Source organism: Leopardus geoffroyi, chromosome D4 (assembly GCF_018350155.1).
Source record: "Leopardus geoffroyi isolate Oge1 chromosome D4, O.geoffroyi_Oge1_pat1.0, whole genome shotgun sequence".
NCBI classification, from domain to species: domain Eukaryota; kingdom Metazoa; phylum Chordata; class Mammalia; order Carnivora; family Felidae; genus Leopardus; species Leopardus geoffroyi.
In genome coordinates, this window is record NC_059342.1 from 93639280 (window position 1) to 93658168 (window position 18889).

At 61.3% G+C, this 18889-nt stretch overlaps 1 protein-coding gene across 5 annotated transcripts; it reads left to right on the plus strand.

Annotated features, from left to right (window-relative positions):
* Positions 1–6: 6 nt before the first annotated feature.
* On the plus strand, positions 7–15079 carry LOC123593836 (endoplasmic reticulum mannosyl-oligosaccharide 1,2-alpha-mannosidase-like). 5 transcript variants are annotated; one of them, XM_045470376.1, is made up of 13 exons: positions 7–258; positions 735–843; positions 1532–1647; positions 3153–3307; positions 3598–3710; positions 5027–5212; positions 5921–6069; positions 6406–6594; positions 8492–8682; positions 9552–9672; positions 10580–10777; positions 10935–11066; positions 11691–15079. In XM_045470376.1, exons 1-13 carry the CDS (start codon positions 148–150, stop codon positions 11901–11903), a joined length of 1983 nt encoding a protein of 660 aa, XP_045326332.1. In that variant the 5' UTR covers positions 7–147; the 3' UTR covers positions 11904–15079. The 5 variants fall into 5 exon arrangements, with proteins under 5 accessions (XP_045326332.1, XP_045326333.1, XP_045326336.1 ...); XM_045470377.1 differs by having other exon boundaries at positions 19–258; positions 6442–6594; XM_045470380.1 differs by having other exon boundaries at positions 27–258; positions 10869–11066.
* Positions 15080–18889: the final 3810 nt, after the last annotated feature.

Genomic DNA, 18889 nt, shown 5'->3' on the forward strand with positions numbered 1-18889 from the left:
TGGCCGCGCGCGCGATGGGCGGGGTGTGGACGGCGCTGCGATGGCTGCCCGCGGGTGTCGGACCAGCGAAGCCCCCGGCGCCTCTCAGAGCCCGGCCTCCTGACGCCGCCAGTGGGCGGGGTCGCCCGGGCCGCCGCCACCGCTGTCATGTATCCGCCGCCGCCGCCGGCGCCACATCGGGACTTCATCTCGGTGACGCTGAGCCTTGGCCAGAGCTACGACGGCAGCAAAAGCTGGCGGCGGCGCTCGTGCTGGAGGGTGAGGGTCGGCGCCGGGCCGGCGTCCCGCGGCCCGCCCGCCGCCCCCTGCCTGGAGCGCAGGCGCTCGTCCGGGCCCGGGGAGCGGTGGTCGCCGGCCGCAGGCCGTCTTTACAGCCGGCGCTCGGCGGGGCGGGGCGGGGGCGGGGAGGGGGAAAGCTGTAGGCTGCCCCTCGGTGCGGTGGGTCAGGAGCCCCGCGGTCTCGGGCTGCAGGGCATCGACACCCCGCATCGGGGCAGATGCGGGGTCCCGCCGGCTGCCTGAGACGGAACACGCGCGTCGCGCGAGCCTTTCCTCACTGCCCCTGCGATAGGACACGTATGGCTTCTGCGTCTGTTGTTTATTTCCGTTCCCCTGTACCGTCTGGAACAGCCCCGTGGCTCGTCAGTCTCTGCCGCCGGGGCGCTACCCCCGGTTCTGAAACCGGACCTGCAGCGGTTGCACGGGTCCCAGCTGTGTCGTTTTCCGTCCCGTAGAAATGGAAGCAGCTGTCGAGATTACAGCGCAACGTGATCCTTTTCTTCCTCACGTTTCTCGTGCTCTGCGGGCTCCTGTCGTACATCAGCGTGGCTGACCAGTGGAGAGGTACCGGCTGCGCGTGTGCCTCGACCCCGTGCGTGTGCGTCACTGACTGCGGGTGGCTGGGCAGAAGCGGTCTGGCCGTGCGCCTTAAGCGCCTGGAGCGTCTGCGAATTGGCGAGAAGCGCAGTCGAAAAGGAGCGGAGAGTGTCTTTAGCCACCCTGCTAGAACGTGGCTCGAGTTCATGTGATGTTGCCCGACTGCTTCCTGGGTGTCCGGTGTAAGGGCCGGCCTCTCCGTTCTCCGTGCCTCACGGAGACGTTCGGGTCCTGAGGTCGCGTGCCCCGTCCAGACACGCTCCCTGAACTGCCTCACACGTGTTACCGTGTGTTCCGAGCGGCCCGGGCAGTCTGGGTGAGGGCGTAGGGAGCCCCCGTGGGGGAGGAAAGCTCAGGAGCTGCTGCACGCGGCTGGAGACAGCTGCACACAGGCCAGCGTCTGCACTTCCTGGAAGGGAAGCCGCTGAGGGGAGGTCCGTGTGGGCTGGGCTGCAGGACAGAAGCTGCCAAGTGCTTTGAGGAAGGTTTGGTTACCCTTGGCCGTTCTGGAGTTGGTTTAAAGGACCTTCCCCAGGTCTCACGGTGTCCTCTCGTGGTGAGGAGTGCCCGCCTAGACGTGTTCCTCCACGCGCTCGCTCGGGCTCTCCTTGGGGCTGTGCGGCACGTTTGGGATAAAATCTGTTCTCTCGTTTAGCCGTGGATGGCAGGTCAGCGGAAGAGCGGAAGGCGAGACCAGCAGATCCGCCCGTCTTGCCGGCTCCTCAGAAGGCAGATGCTAATCCAGAAAACTCGCCGGGGCTTTTACCCCAGGTATGTTCGGTGAACTACACGTGGGGTTGCGACCGGGGTCGGTCCCACGGGCGTTTCAGAACCGCGTGTGATGTTCCACACGGACGGGGGAGCAGTCCTTTCCCTTGTTGTTTGTCTGATGTTCGCGCCCCGCGCCCCTTATTCTGAGCCAGTAGGATGACGCTTGGGGCAAGGAGGAGGAGTATTCTTTCCTTCCTTCCCCTTGGATACCTGCTGGTGAGCGATACAGACCCGCCCCTCGTCTGGAGGAGCGGCAGGCCGGCGGGAGCAGGCCGGTGGCCCGTGGTGTCCATCCCGGGAGGAAAATAGCAGTCGCCTCCAGGGATGAGGCTGGGGACGGGACGCTGAACTGCGGCGTGAGACTGGGCAGCGCTGGTCCTGGGTAGAGTCGGGAGAGCAGGGCTCGAGTCCAGTGACGTTGCCCGAGGCAGGGGGAGCTGGGCTCGTTCAGGGAGCTGCAGTTTCAGAGGGCGTGGGCGGGGAAGGGGGCTGGGGTCGGGCCCCACGGGGAGCGGCCAGGAGGCCTCTCTGCAAACCGTCTTACTCGGAGGCTGTGTGTCAAACAGCTCACGTCCTCCCTCGTGGAGCCGACACGCACGTCTTTCGCTCCTCTTGGCCGCTCTCGTGACGGCGATGGGAGCAGAGCCCGCCTGCACGGTTGCCCGCCGAAAGACACGCTTCCATTGCTCGGGAGGCCTGTGATCCCGTCTGTGGTGGCGGCCGGGGCCGGTGTGCACGGCTCCCCGGGTCCGGGCCTCGGGGCGCGGGGCCCCTTGTGGCGGGGCCGCTGGGACCTTTTCTGCTGCTCGGACTCCGGCACTCGTGCCCCAGGCCTGGGTCAGCCCCGGTGCTTTGCGTGCGGCCAGATCCCATCCTCTTGGCCACGGGGGTCCCGGCTCCGTGGCACTGGCGTCTTTACGACGAGGACCTCTTCACGGGTCCTGTGGGTACTGAGCGGCAGAGATGCGTTCCATCCCTGAGTCGGCCTTCTTGCTGTGTCCTGCGGAGGAGGGGCCTCCTCCTGCCCTCTGCTGACGACGGGCTACGCCTGGGCCCCTGCGCTCCGTCCCTGGACCCGGTGCCCTGGCCACCCGTTTCTGAGGACAAAGGGTGGGAGTCCTGGGGCACAGGCCCGGGACAGTGTTCTTCGCGCCTCCATCCACGGGGACGTGGCTCTGGCCCTTTATTGCCACCTTTAGGGTCTGTGACGGCCCGGAACCCTCCCGGGCCTGGATGCTAACCCACTGCCCAGGGCTGCGCCAGCCCGTTGGCACAGTCTCCGTCCCGGTTGGTCAGGGCCCGGAGATCGTGAGAAAGGATCTTCTGGCCAAATCTGCATGTTGCCGTGGGAGCGGGAAGGCATCTCCTCCGGGGGCCGTGCGCCACCAGCCATTCCACGCGGTCCGTGGGGTTGGGTCTGATAGGGAGAGCATCCCAGGTGGAAACGGAGTGGCAGCTCCTGGGCCCTTGAAGTGTTTTCACGAGTGGCTCTTGTTTTGATCTAGAAGTCTCAGAGGCATTTCCGACGGGGACCGCCCAACCTGCAGATCAGAGCCCCCGACAAAGACCCCAAGGACCGGAGGCAGGATGACACGAGGCGGAGGGACGAGGTGGCGGGCGACGCTCGTCAGGAAGAGAGCACACAGAGAACGGTGGTCAGGTACAGGGAGCGTCAGAGACGAGGCAGCACGGGTCGCTAGATGCGCAGAGGCCGGTCCGTTTGGCGTTTCCTGAAAAACAAAGGGATAGGATCGGCGCGCTGTCTGAAGCGGCTTCTCCTCTCAGAGCAGACGGTGGAGAGAGCGGGACCCCGGTGGGGGCGGGGCCCTGCCTTCTCCGCGTCGTGCCGCATGGAGCGGAGGGCCGCCACGGGCCCAGCCAGGCTGTGACCGCGGGCGTTTGCATCTCTGCCCTCAAGCCGGCTGACTCCTCTTCCTCCTCTCCCTGAAGCTGGAGGGGTGCAGTGATCGAGCCGGAGCAGGGCACCGAACCCCCTTCGAGAAAGGCAGAGGGCCCCCCCACCAAGCCTTCCTCACAGGCCCCCGGGATTCAGAACCAACCAGGTAAGGCCCCGCCTGCGCCCCGTCGGGCCTCACCCGGACATGGTGACGGAGAGGGCGCGTGGACACCCAGCTGGGCACCCGGGCGGGCCCCAGCTCTCTGTAGAGCCTTGGGGAGGACACGGGGCTCCACGGCGGCCCGCGGTCCCAGGCCCATCGCGGCAGCCACAGGCCGCCTGTGCGGGAACTGCCCGCGTCCGTGCCGGCGCGGGGCCTGGGGAGAGTGGAGACACGGCCCCGGCTCGGTGGGGTCCTGGGGTCCTGCGTTCTGGCACCTGTAGCGGAGGGCCCTCGGGGCACTGGCGCTTTGTACGCTCCGTGCGGCCTGTCTGCTTTGGTTCTCGTGGCGGCCTTTGAGGTCATCGGTCTGTCGTAGGCCCGTTCCACGGACGGGAGAACCGAGGTTAGGCCGGCAGCGGCCACGGCCATTTGCCTCCCGGAGCGGGGGCTCGCGCCGGGTCAGCTGAGCCTGGGGCCCAGGCTGTGACCCTCCAGTCCTGTCGCTGTTGCCACTGAGGGGAGGAGGAAGAAGGAGCCCAGAGCCGGGATGGGCGGCCCGGGCGTGTGGGGGGAGGCAGAGCGGTCGCGGGGCTCTCAGGACCGATGTCAAAGCCGCAGATACCAACACGACTGGGCCTCGGGCCACACCGAGAGGACACGTGTCGCGAAGCCGCCGACGCCCACGTTTCTGTCCGCCTGGTGGCCCTGTAACTCGTGCCTGGTCCTCCGACGTGTGGAGGGGAGAAACCTCCTCGGTCGGCGTCGGGGCCACCCTGGAAGGGCCCCAGGGCGGCCTTGGGTGTGTCTGCCACACGCTGTTCCCTCCCCGAAAACACCCAGGGCTGCTGAGGCACGACGCGGGCACCTGTGAGATGAGGCGCTCTCGTGGAGGTCACCGGGGCCCGCCCGCCACGTCTGATGCTCCCCCGGCCGGATTGCACAGCGCGGCTGCCGTGGCGGAGCGGCAGGCACCGGTCTGCTGCCTCAGACACCGCCGCCCACCGCGCGTTCCCCGCAGCTCCAGGGGGTCGTGCCCGCCGGGCGTCTGGTGGAGGCGGACGGGTGCAGGCCAGGCGGATGAGAGGCCGAGCCGTCGCGTGTGGGCCCTGGAGGCCTCGCCACCTTGGCAGCCGCGTCCAGCCGTGCGGCTCCGAGCCCGGCGGCGCCGCGCCCCGACCTTCGGGGTCGTCCGCTGCTGACCTGCGGCCCCGGACGGTGTCCCCCCGCCCCACTGAGCGCCCCGCGGCTTGGGGCTGCAGAGGGGCGGTGTCCGGACCCTGGGCGGTTCCGGTCCCCACGACCCGCCGTCTTCCTCCCAGCCTCCCCGAACGAGCGTCAGAGAGCCGTGATAGACGCCTTCCGCCACGCGTGGACCGGCTACCGCAAGTTCGCCTGGGGCCACGACGAGCTGAAACCCGTGTCCAGGTCCTTCAGCGAGTGGTTTGGCCTGGGCCTTACGCTGATCGACGCCCTGGACACCATGTGGATTTTGGGTCTGAAAAAAGGTACCTGCTCGTCCCGAGCACGCGGCCAAGTTCCCCCGGTGGAACGCTTGGGCGCGCGAGTGAGCGAGCCGTGCCCTGGAGGGTGTAGACGCCACTGTTTCCGTCTGAGGAGCTCTCCCTTCCCCTGGGCGGCAGGCAGTCGCTTTGTCCCTTGGTGGCAGGCGTCCCGGGGACGCTCAGGGCAGTCGCGCCCTCGGCTCCCGGCCAAAGGCCTGGGCTGGCGTCCGGGGGCAGTTCCAGCCCGTGCTCCTGTCCTAGCCGGAAAGGGGCTCCCCGGTGGGAGGCGGCACGTGATCCGATAAGGCCATCGGCGTCCCGGGTCTCTCCATCACACCCTTCTCAGGCCACGTGGACGGGGTGTGGTTGAGGCCACGTGGACGGGGTGTGGGTCTTTGGGTACTTCCGAATCGGTCTCTCGGAGTCCGTTTCCGGTGTTCCGTAGAGGCCAGAGGCTCCCCCTGAGTTACTCACGTGGCCGTTTGTGCCGTGGCCTTTCCCCGTCAGCGTTGGTGCTCACGACGGCACGCTGGCTGCCCGTCCTCCGGGGGCAGGGGGCTCCGCGGTGTGTCCCCTTGCCGTGGGAAGTGATGGCGAGGCCCGTCGGGAGAGAGGGACGCGAGGACGCACGTGGCCCCAGAGCCAGCGAGCGGTCACGGGGGCGCCGGGACCTGTAACCTACTGCCGCTCCCACCCCGTCTCCCGTCGCAGAGTTTGAAGAAGCCCGCAAGTGGGTGTCTAAGAAGCTCCGGTTTCAGAAAGACGTGGACGTCAACCTGTTCGAGAGCACGATCCGGATCCTGGGCGGCCTTCTGAGCGCCTACCACCTGTCCGGGGACGACCTCTTCCTGAGGAAGGCCGTGAGTGTCCGGGCGCCGGCGGAGGTTCCGCGGCTCGAGGGGCCCCCGGGGGTGGGGGCGGGGGTCTCCCCGGTCGTCTGGGTCTCGCTCCCGCGCACGTGCGTGGGAAGGTCCCTGTCACCGTCGCGACCCGTGGGGAAGCGCTCTCGGGGCTCCTCGGCGTCGCCGCTGTTGAGCGCCGAGGCCACGTGAAGCCAGTGAGGTCCCGTGTCCACTTACGGGGGTGAGCACGGGTGGCGGGGTGGCGGGGGCGGGGCGGGAGGGTGGGCGTCGTGGAACGGAGCCGAGGCTGCCGTGTGACGGGAAACCTCGGTCCTCGTCGTGTCGCATCATCAGGAAGACTTTGGGAATCGGCTGCTGCCTGCGTTCCAGACGCCCTCCAGGATCCCATACTCGGACGTGAACATCGGCACCGGGGCCGCCCACCCGCCCCGCTGGACCTCGGACAGCACGGTGGCCGAGGTCACGAGCATTCAGCTGGAGTTCCGAGAGCTCTCCCGCCTCACGGGGAGTAAGAAGTTTCAGGTACGGGGGGCCGGCCTGCCGGCCGGAGGCGTCACACCAAGCGGAGGCGTGCGTGGACTGGACCCCGGGCCGCAGGACCACCGTCCTGTGTGCTTTCCGGTCCCTCGTTCCTCGCCTTTCCTCAGCCGCGCGGGCGGGAAGGGCGTCGACTGGGGGCTGAGTCCGAGCGCGGGCCCGTGTCCTTGGGGTCCCAACTGCCCCCTGCCGCGTGCTGTGGTGGCCCCCGGGGGTGGTCCGTGCCGGGAGCGAGGCAGGGGCCCACAGCCCTGGGTTTCGGCCTTGCTAGCCCGTCGCCGACGGTCCTTATGGACCTCGCTCCTGACCCTCGCCCCGACCCCGTTGGCCGGGGTCCCTCTCCTTGCGGGTGAGTCTCCAGCACGCGGCGGACCCTCTGGACTTGGCGCTCTGCCTCGTCACTCTTCCTCTTCCTTAAAAACCTGAGCTGCGATTTGAACGTCGGGAAGTTTCGCCTCTTGGCTTGAGCGTCGCGCCGCAGTCCCACGTGGGCAGCGGCCGCCACCGTCTGATTCCAGAACCAGGTCCTCGCCTCAGGAAGTAGGCCAGCGCACCCTAGCGCTCCCACCCGGGCCCCCTGCCTCGGTGGCCGCAAATCCACTTGTCGTGCGTGGCTTTCTCTGTTTGGAATGCTCGGCGTGAGCGAGGTCCTACGTACGGCGTGGGCCGTCTGTGGCCGGTTCTGTCGCCACGCGTGACGTCTTCGTCCGCGCTGGAAGCGTCCGGGAGAAGCGCACCCGTGTCGTAGCACGTGTCCGAAGCATCCCTTTTCGTGGCCCGGCGGTCTGCCATCGTGCGGCCGGACCACGTGCTGTCCGGGCTCTCGTGCGTTGAGGAGCAGCTGGGTTGCTTCCCACGCGGGGGTGGTAAGAGCGGCGCTCCCGGGAGAAGGTTCCAGGCGCACACAGGGCTCTGGCTTTTCCGCGGCAGCCCGCGCTTGTCCTCCGGTCTTTCTCGGTAGCCTTCGCGGTGGGCACGTGAGGGTGCCTCCTCTGAGCTGTGGATTTTGTCCTGATGACGTGTGGCGTTTTCCAAATGCCCACAGGCCCCGTGTTCATCTCCCGGGTGGAGGTGGGCGTCCGGGTGCCTGTCTGCTTGTCGGCGGATTAGCGGCTTTCCTGTCGTTGGCTCGTACTCCGGAAGCTCAGCGTCTCCCTGTTTGCTCTGAGACGCCGGCCGGGCGCCGTTGCGATGCCGGATCCCTGTAGCTGCTGGAGACCCAAGGGAAATTGAAGCCGCGCCTGCCTCAGAGGACTTTGTGAAAGGGGGCGGGCGTACGTGGCGGGTGGAGGCCAGGGAGTCACTCCCCAGGCAGGGTCCCGAGCACCGTGAGCAAACGCGCACAGGGCCACGGAGCACAGATGCGTGGCGCTGCCCGGGAGGAGCTGAGGTTGGTTGGGTCTCGAAGGATGAACAGGATCGGCGGGCGGGTGTGCCGCGACCGCGGGCTCGGAAGCAGACGCCCCTGCCTTCCCTCCAGCGAGCGGGAGCAGACGGCCACGCCTGGGCAGGAGGTCCCGGGGACCGCGGCTGTGGCCTTCAGACACGGTCCCCTGCCAGGAGGAGGAGCTCAGCCCCGTGTTCGGGGCCCTCGGCATCTGCCCGCTCATCGAGGCAGCCGCGTGTGAGGGTGGGGACCTGGTGGCCGTGTGGCTGGGGCCACCCTCAGAAGCCCTTGTCCGGCGCAGCCGGGCAGGGGAGCGCCGTGGGCCGGGACACCGGCCTCTTCCGGCCTCTTCCGGCCTCCGCTGGGAACGGGCCCGCCTGTCACGGGGGAGGGGTGAGCCGACGAGGCCCGCCTTCCTCGGCTGGCCCGAGGTCCAGCAGCCCCGTCCCCCCGGCTCACCCGCACTCTCCCCTTGTGTGTGTGTGTGTGTCCCAGGAGGCCGCGGAGGAGGTGACGAGGCGTGTGCACTCCCTGTCGGGGAAGAAGGACGGGCTGGTGCCCATGTTCATCAACACGCACAGCGGCCTCTTCACTCACATGGGAGTGTTCACTCTGGGCGCCAGGGCCGACAGCTACTACGAGTACCTGTTGAAGCAGTGGATCCAGGGCGGAAAGAAGGAGACGCAGTGAGGCCTGTTTCTGCTGCCTCGGGGACAGGGTCCCCGAGGCTCCCCTTGTCCCGAGTTCTCGGTCAGGAGGCAGCGGCCGTGCCGGACCCGGACTCGGCCCCTCCGCGGGGGATGTGTCTCTTCCCGGCACGGCCTTCGTGCCAGAGAGGACGCCTGGCTGGTCACGGAGGTCCCCGGCCCCTCTGCGCCAGGCAGGGCCTGGGGTCTGGGCCCGGCCGAGGGGCCCCCGGCTCACCGGCCGAGCTCTCGTCCTCGGGGTCGTGGAGGCGGCTCTGCTCGTCCGCTCCCCAGCAGAAGGTGGCCAGGGGCCCCTGGGCCTCCCCGCGCTGCCTGGTTGACGCTTCAGACGTGTGCTTTCCCAGACGGCAGTGCCTCGGGGAGCCTCGTCGTGGGGTCGGGAAAACACAGGTCACTCTAGTGAAGGAACTGGAAATCCTTGAAGTCTCACGCCAGGGGGTGGCCACGACCCAGGACCGCTGGGGGTGGGCAGCTCCAGGAGGCCGACCCCTACGGGCAGAGATCAGGGCATCACGCCTGGGGAGCCGGAGTTCCCCACGCCTGAACGTGGGGACCTTGGGAGAACCCTGGTGGGCACGTGGGGTCCCGGCTGGTCCACGGGGGCCGGCTGAGAGGAACGACCCCGTTCGGGGGAGCGGCGGGCACAGCCCCGTGTGTGCCCCAGGCCGCTGACTGCCACGAGCCTGCATCTCCAGGCTGGCGTGGTGCCACCCCAGACAGGGCCAGGCCTCTAGGCCACTAGCGTGGGGATGGCAGCTCGCGGCCACGTGCCCGTTCCCGGGTAACCGGGCGGGGGGTCGGGCCGCGCACCCACCCGGCCTGAGCCCACGGGGCCTGCCGGTTCACAGGTTACTGGAAGACTACCTCGAAGCCGTCGAGGGAATCAAAAGGCACCTGCTGCGCAGGTCTGAGCCCAGGAAGCTCACCTTCGTGGGGGAGCTGGCCCACGGCCGCTTCAGCGCCAAGATGGTGAGCACGGTCGTGACGCAGGTGGGGCGTAGGGGGCCGCACCCACCCGTTTTTCTGGGCCCCCGATGGCTTCGCGAGTCTGGACGTGGGAGAGATGGCTCAGATTCTGGTCGTGGGGCGTGAGCCCTCACAGGTCGACGACGGACTGCGCGGCGGTGTGCGGCAAGGGGGGCTGGGGTCTGTGGTGGGTCCCCGGCCCCTCCCCCGGGGTGCCGCTCCCGTACCCCGGGGACCCTGTGCCTTCCCCAGGAACACCCCCCCCCGCCCCGTGCCCAAGACTCCACTCCCCCCTCCCGTCTCTCCTCCCCCTCCCGTCTCTCCTCCCCCTCCCCTCTCTCCTCCCCCCTCCCCTCTCTCCTCCCCTCTCTCCTCCCCCCTCCCCTCTCTCCTTCCCTCTCTCCTCCCCCCTCCCCTCTCTCCTCCTCCCTCCCCTCTCTCCTCCCCTCTCTCCTCCCCCCTCCCCTCTCTCCTTCCCTCTCTCCTCCCCCCTCCCCTCTCTCCTCCCCCCTCCCCTCTCTCCTCCCCCCTCCCCTCTCTCCTCCCTGCCCTCTGCCCTCTGCCCTCTGCTCTCTGCCCTGGGTCTAGTTACTTGTCCCCTGCCCCTGGTACTCCACCAGTGTTTGTGGGGTCAGGGCCAGACCCGGGTCAGCATCCGCTCCCCTGGCAGGCGGGTGTCCGTCCGCCACCCTCCCCCCTGCCCACGTGGAGCTCCAGGGGCCGGGCCCGTAGTGGAGTCGCTTTCCACGTTCCTGCCCTTGTGGGCCCTGAGGAGTCCCCACTCAGGCCCGTCGACCCCTGGGGATGCGGGGGGCCTGAGGGAGCGCGGGACCCTGCACCCGGCGTGGCCCCCGCCCCTGCCCCACGTGGCCACCGACTCACAGTGGTGAGGAAACCGCTCTGGTTTCAGGACCACCTGGTGTGCTTCCTGCCAGGGACGCTGGCTCTGGGCGCCCACCACGGCCTGCCCGCCGACCACATGGAGCTGGCCCGGGCGCTCATGGACACCTGCTACCAGATGAACCGCCAGATGGAGACGGGGCTGAGCCCCGAAATCGTGCACTTCAACCTGTACCCCCAGGGCGACCGCAAGGACGTGCAGGTCAAGGTGAGCCGGGGCCGGGGTCTGGGCGTGGGGGCGCCCTGCGGGCTCGGCCCAGCTCCTCCCGTGTCCCCCCGGCCCCCACCCCCCACCCCAGCCGGCCGAGCTCAGCCCGTGTTGTGTCCCCCATCCCTCCCTCCCCCCGTCCCCCTCCCCCGCCCAGCCGGCCGACAGGCACAACTTGCTGCGGCCCGAGACGGTGGAGAGTCTGTTCTACCTGCACCGCCTCACGGGAGAGCGCAAGTACCAGGACTGGGGCTGGGAGATCCTGCAGAGCTTCAACAAGTACACACGGGTGAGCGCCTGCCCCGCCCAGCCCGCCCCGCCTGAGTCCCTGCTCCCCTAGCCTGGGCAGCCAGAGCGGGGCTGGGGGGGGGGGGGGGGGACCAGGCTCTGTGGCCCCGTGTGCACAGGGCGACTCTCCTCCCGGATCCTCCGTGTGGCCCCGGGCAGCCCTTTCCCACCCCAGACGGCGCCGTGACCGTGGCCCCGACACCCGTCTCGCGGTCTGGGCCGTGGCTCGGAGGTCACGCCGTGTCCGGGGCCCGCCACCCACCCCGGCAGAGCGCGAGCGCCAAAACCCGACCCGCGTACGCCCTGTGGCGGCCGGGCGGTGGGTCCCGGCCTCCTCAGGTGCTCGGGGGCCTTCGGGAGGCCGCCTCCGGGTTCCGGAGCACGGGCTGCACGTCGGGTCACGTGAGGGCGGCTGGCGTCTCTGAGGGGCCGTCTGGAGGAGCTGCGGCTGAGCTCCCGGGGGGGCCGGTCCCCCGGTGGACCTTGGGGTCGTCTGCCTCAGACCCGGCCCTTGGCCACGGGTGCCGCGCTGAGGCGCAGGGGCCCCGGCCGGGGGCCGAGCCCGGCGTGGGGAGCCGGCTGGGCCTGCAGCCGTGGTGACGCTGCGGTCTCCGCTCTCGTGCAGGTCCCCTCGGGTGGTTATTCTTCCATCAGCAACGTCCAGGATCCCCTCAATCCCCAGCCCCGGGACAAGATGGAGAGCTTCTTTCTGGGGGAGACGCTCAAGTACCTGTACCTGCTCTTCTCCGACGACCCGGCCCTGCTCAGCCTGGACGCCTACGTGTTCAACACTGAGGCTCACCCCTTGCCCATCTGGGCCCCGCCTAGGGTGGGGTGACCCCCCTGTGGGCACTGCCCGGGGGCCTCACACGTCTTGCGTTTGTGGGTACCTGTCCTCGGAACGCTGGCCTTGGGTAGGTTCGCTCTCTTGACCTTGGCCGCGGCGTGTCCCCTCGGCCGACTGTCCGTGCTCCGGGGTCAGGCTGATGACATTCCCCAGGGGGTTACCGAGCCTGACATCTCAGGGCCTCGGAGGTGGTCGGGGCAGCTGGGCGCCCGGTGCTTTGCCGCCGGCTTTGCACTTCTGGCTTGTGGTTCTCACGACGTCGGATGGTGTCGTGAGGTCAGCGCCGTGAATCCCCGAGGCCCCACCTGCTGGGGACCATCCTGCTTGAATCATGACTTACATTCCTGATCCCCAGACGTCTTCTGTGTGGCCCCAGTGTCTCTGCTTGTCCCCTGGGGCCGCTCTGGGTCTCCTGGACCCACACATGTTCTGAGATGAGCCGAAGGGACAGCCCGACGTGCGGTTCAGCCCGGGGTCTCAGAGTCTGTGAATGTGCCCTGACCCGGGAGTCCTGGGGGGGGGGGCACTTTTGACCTCCTGCGAATCCGGGCACCTGGCCGGCTGTGGTGTTTACATGTTGGACTCAGGGATCCTCCCCCGGCCCTGCAGGGGCGGGGAGGGGCGGGTGGACAAGCTCATCCTGCTCCTGGACCACCCGACAGAACGGACTTTCCAGACAGCATAAACGTGGATTGTTTCCTGTGTTGGTAAACGGGTCCTTTACTGTGAAACATCTTTGCGTAGTTTGGGAGAAAGCCATCGCTGGTTTGGGGCGCTTCTGACTGCAGTGCGCAGGGGTGTCAGGTTTCCAGTCCGATAATCCTGCCGTCCTCCATACATAAGTTAGCACATACGCCCCTTACTTGTCCTTGGACGAGATAACGCATCACGGGGTGGGAGCGGAAGGTGTGTTTCGCAGCCTGTGCCGAACACAGACCCACAGCAAACAGAGCCAGCAGTGCCACACCCAAGTTCTTTCGTCAGCTTCTGTGTATTTCGTGAAAGACAGAACTTCACAAAATGCAAAATCGGATACCTTGGAAAGGTCAGTGTAGAGAAAAGATTTCTGTAGCGAGGCAGAGCGGCAACATCCACCTCCCGTTCTCCCCAGAAAACAAAACAGCAGTAGAACCGTCGCGGTCAGTTTTGACAACAGCCAGTGAACCATGAGAAAAAAAGGAAGTGTGGCTCCATGAAAGGAACAAAATTAGTTGCTAAAAACTGTCGCTAAAGACAGTCCAGCCTTGAGAATTATTAGAAAAGGACTAATAAAACTAAATTAAACATTCTCAACTCGAACACACACATGGAAGTAGGGGAAATTGGGGAAATACTACGAGCACTCTGAGATTACCAGAGAAATTACCAGAAGGAATAATTACTAAAAATCATCTTCCATTGAAATGTGCAGCGATTGAGAGATTCATCAGCAGAGTTCAGTAGCCACAGCAGCGAGGAGACCACAAAATGTGAGCCATGGACAGAGCCCGAGGGACAGGTCCCACCCTCCGCAGGCCCCACAAGTCTGTTAGAGTTGGGGTCTCAGGGGCAAAAGGGGATTTGAAACAATGCTGAACGCTTACCAAATGTGATGTTCTAAATGTAAATTACAAATTCAAGAAGGTCAGACACTTCCTAGTAGAATCAACACAAGACGACCTTGGAAGAAATGAGGGACGAAAAAGGATTAACGTATAGAAAACGCGCAAAGTGGTAGAAAGAAGTCTTATTGGTAATTACGTAAAATAAAATGGATGAAGCCCTTCGATCAAAACCAGAGCTTGGCAGAGTGGACTAAAACACAGTGACCCAAGTACGTACTGTCTAGCAGAGACCATGCTTCCAAAGATACAAATAGCTCGAAGGCAAAAGCATGGGGGGAGACACTCCATGGAAACAGTGACCCAAGGAGAGCTGGGATGGCTTTGTGAACACCAGACGAAATAGGCTTTAATTCAAACACGGGGGGTGCCTGGGTGGCTCAGTGGGTCGAGCACCCAACTCTTGATTTCATCTCAGGTTATGATCCCAGGGTCGTGGGGTGGAGTCCTGCATCGGGCCCCACGCCGAGCATAGTGCCTGCTGGGATTCTCTTTCTACCTCTCTGCCCTCTCCGTTGCTTGCACACGGTGTCTTTCAAATAAAAAGTAAAAAAAAAAAACTTTTAGGAGGTCAACGTAGACGCAGCTTACTTTGTATTCAGTCAAAAGATTTTTCCATGGGGAAGAAAAGACAGGGTTATAAAGAATGCATCGAACAGCAGAGTCAAATGAAATAGCCGGGTCTCCAGTGGCAGTTGGAGACTTTGTTAGTCGCCTTCAAGATGCACAGACCCGCTAGGGGAAGACCAGCGAGGAAACCGAGGACAGGAACAGGGCTACAAACTAGGCAGTCCCAACAGACGAGAGCGCCCCCAACGACAGAGTGTCCCTGCTCAAGGGCACTTGGAGCATTCTCCATCGTCTGCGTTAGGCCACAAAACAAGTATTAATGCATTTTATTTAAGTTTAGTTTTTTTTGTTTTTTTTGAGAGCAAGCACAAGCTGGGGAGAGGGGCAGAAGGAGAAGGAAAGAATCTTTAGCAGGGTGCATGCTCAGTGTAGAGCCTGACACTGGGCTCAATCCCACAACCGTGAGATCGTGTCCTGAGCTCAAATAGACACTCAACTGACTGAGCCCCCCAGGTGCCCCTAAAGATTTTACTTTTATGTAAACTTTATACCCAACAGGGGGCTCGAACCCACAACCCCAGGATCCAGACTTGCACATTCCATCAACTGAGTCAGTCGGGCACCCCAGTGTATTTTAAATGATTGAAAGAGGGGGGGCCTGGCTGGCTCAGTCGGTTGAGCGTCCGACCTCAGCTCAGGTCAAGATCTCACTGCTCGTGGGTTCGATCCCCTCATCGGGCTCTGTGCTGACAGCTCAGAGCCTGGAGCCTGCTTCCGACTCTGTGTCTCCCTCTCTCTCTGCTCCTCCCCTGTTCATGCTTTGTCTCCCAACTATAAATAAACACAATGAATGGGTCAGTGGAGAAGTCAGAAAGGAAGTTAAACACTTTTGAGACCTATGAAATTGAAAGCACAAAGTACACAATTTATGGGATGCAGGGAAGGCTGTGCTCAGATCCAAATCCATAGCTTTGAATGCCTACATCAAAAAAAATTTTAAATGTACGAGGCGCCCGGCTGGCTTAGTCGGTAGAACACACAGCTCCTTATCGGGGCCGTGATTTCGAGCCCTGTGTTGGGTGTAGAGCCTACTTTAAAAATAATAATATAGAGGGGCGCCTGGGTGGCACAGTCGGTTGGGCGTCCGACTTCAGCCAGGTCACGATCTCGCGGTCCGTGAGTTCGAGCCCCGCGTCGGGCTCTGGGCTGATGGCTCAGAGCCTGGAGCCTGTTTCCGATTCTGTGTCTCCCTCTCTCTCTGCCCCTCCCCCGTTCATGCTCAGTCTGTCTCTGGCCCAAAAATAAATAAAAACGTTGAAAAAAAAATTAAAATAATAATAATAATAATAATATAGAGGCGCCTGGGGGGCTCAGTCGGTTGGGCACCTGATTCGGCTCAGGTCATGGTCTTGCGGTTTGTGGGTTCAAGCCCCGCGTCGGGCTCTGTAGTGACAGCTCAGAGCCTGGAGCCTGCTTCAGATTCTGTGTCTCCTCTCCCTGCCCCTTCCCCGCTCATGCTCTGTTTCTCTCTCTCAAAAAGTAAACATTAAAACATTTTTAAAAATAAAAATAACATAAAAGGAAGAAAGATCTCCAGTTAGTACCTAACTATGCACCTTGAAGAACTAGGAAAGGAAGAGCAGACTAAACCCAAAGCTTGCAGTATGAAGGAAATGTGTAGAATGGAGATAAGTAAAATAGAGAATAGAAAAACACCAGAGATGGTCCACAAAACCAAAAGTTGGTTCTTTGAAAGCATCAACAAAATTGAATCTCCGAGCTACACTAACAAGGTGCATGTCCAATAGCTAGAACCAGAAACAGAAGTGGGGGCGTCACCAGTGGTCTTACAGAAAAATTTCACACCATCAAATCTGACGGTCTTTTTAAGATGGCAAGTTCCCAGACATGCAAGAATGATCTAAACTCAAGATGATCTATAAATTTTCGACAGACCTAGAACAAATAGATGGATCCAATAATAAAAAAAGAGACCACTACAAAACCCTACCAACAAAGAGAAGCCTGGGGTCATGTGGCTTCTGGGGAATTCAGCCAAACATTTTCAAAGTTGGGGCACTTTGCTGGCTCAGTCTGTGGAGCGTGCAACTCTTGATCTTGGGGTTGAGTTCGAGCCCCACATTGAGTGTAGAGATCACTTAAAAATAAATCTTACACACACACACACACACACACATTTTAAGAGTTAACCCCAGTCCTTCTCAAACTCTCAGAAAATTGAGAGGAGGGAAAACTTCCTAAATCATTCTGTAAACCCCAAATTACCTTGATATCAAAACCAGATACAGACATTTCAGTAAAAGACTACAGGCCAATATTCCTTGTGAATATTAATGCAAAAATCCTTAGTAAGATCATGACAAATCTGGCAGTATGTTTAAAGATTCTACACCATGATCAAGGTGTTTCAATATAAGGAGATCAGTCAGCCACACAACACAATACGCAGGAATGAGCTGTGGATACAAGCAACAACTTGCATGGACCTCAAGGACATGCTGAATGAAAGAAGGCACACGCCAGGAGGAAAAAGAAACAATAATACACTCCATTCATAGAGCACAGTGGAGAAAATACACGATAACTGCAATTGACATAGAGCACGTGACAAAAGCCAACACTCTTTCATGGTAGAAACACTCATGAAACCGTAGGTAGGAGGGAACTTCCTCAACACAATAAAGGGTAATCATGGAAAAACGCACAGCCAACATCACACTCAACAGTGAAAGACGAAGCTTTTCCTCTAAGACCGGATATAAGACAGGACCACCTGCTTCCACCGCCACTAGAAATAAAAGGCATTCAGACTGGAATTGAAGAAGGAAAACTCTATTTGCACGTGATATGATCCTGTGTATAGAAAATCCCAAAGAATTCACAAGAACATGGCTAGAGCTAATAAATTCAGCAAAGTTGCAAGGCACTAGATCAGCAATCAAAACGTTATGTTCCTGTGCACCTGCAGTGAACAATCTGAAAAGGAAATTAAGAAAGCACTTCCATTGAAAATAACATTAGGGGGGCGCCTGGGTGGCGCAGTCGGTTAAGCGTCCGACTTCAGCCAGGTCACGATCTCGCGGTCCGGGAGTTCGAGCCCCACGTCAGGCTCTGGGCTGATGGCTCAGAGCCTGGAGCCTGTTTCCGATTCTGTGTCTCCCTCTCTCTCTGCCCCTCCCCCGTTCATGCTCTGTCTCTCTCTGTCCCAAAAATAAATAAACGTTGAAAAAAAAAATTTAAAAAAAAGAAAATAACATTAGGGCTGGGACGCTTGGCTGCCTCAGTCTGTGGAGCATTTGGCTCTTGATCTTGGGGTTGTGAGTTCCAGCCCCACGTTGGGCACAGAGCTTACTTTAAAATAAAAACACCATCTAAAAGAATAAATGGGGATAAATTTAAGGATGTAATGTACACCAAAAAGTATAAAACATTGCTAAAATAAAGAAGATCTACATAAGTGGAAACATCCTTTGTTCATGCATAGGAATACTTTATTTTTTATTTTTTCAATGTTTATTTTAGAGAGAGAGAGACAGAGCATGAGCGGGGGAGGGGCATAGAGAGAGGGAGACACAGAATCCGAAGCAGGCTCTGGGCCCTGAGCTGTCAGCAGAGCCCAACGCGGGGCTCGAACTCACAAACCGTGAGATCATGACCTAAGTCGAAGTCGGACACTTAACCAACTGAGCCCCCCAGGCGCCCCAGGAATACTTAATTTTAAGACGTCAATGCTAGACAAAAATGATCTACAGGTTCAGTGCCATCCGTCTTAGAATTCCAACAGCCTTTTTTGCCAAAATGGAAAATGAATTCTCAGATTAATGTGGAATTGCAAGGAGCCGCAAATAGCCAAGATATTCTTTTTTTTTTAATTTTTTTTTTCAACTTTTATTTATTTTTGGGACAGAGAGACAGAGCATGAACGGGGGAGGGGCAGAGAGAGAGGGAGACACAGAATCGGAAACAGGCTCCAGGCTCTGAGCCATCAGCCCAGAGCCCGACGCGGGGCTCGAACTCCCAGACCGTGAGATCGTGACCTGGCTGAAGTCGGACGCTTAACCGACTGCGCCACCCAGGCGCCCCAAGATATTCTTGAAAAAGAACAAAGTTGGACGACACAGACTGCCCGATTTAAAAACTTACTACGAAGGCATGGTACTCCGAGCAGTGTGGTGCTGGTGTAGCGACAGACACGTGGTTGTCACTGAAGGGAGAGCCCAGAGATGAACACGTACACGGATGGCCGACTGATGTTCTGCGAGGGTATGTAGGTTTACTCAGTGGGGAAAAGAACCTTGTCCTCAACAAATGGTGATGGGAAAACTGGATTTCCACATGCAAAGAATGGAGCTGGACCAACGAAAAATCGATCAGCAACCCAAAGAGCGAAGCCATCCGGCGCCTAGAAACAGCAGCAACAGCAATACGGAGACAGGTCTGCACCCAGCGGGCCTCACGGGGCTTCTCACGCCACGATCCAGAAGCACAAGCACCAGTCAAGTAGGACTTCGCCAAAACCTGTGCGTCAAAGGATGCGGAGTGCACAGAACCAAAGCCCACAGAATGGGAGAAAGTATTTGCACACAACGTATCTGATAAGGAATTTATATCTAGAATATGTTTTTTTAAATGTCCAGAACAATAAAAAAGTAATGCTCAACAACAGGTAAAAACACCTTTCATGACACGAAAGGGGGCTCAGCGTGTAGCGTGTATAACTGAGCGTGCACACAGATGTGGCCCCGACCTCACGTGCAGCTCGGTCAGACCCAGATTATGGGGACC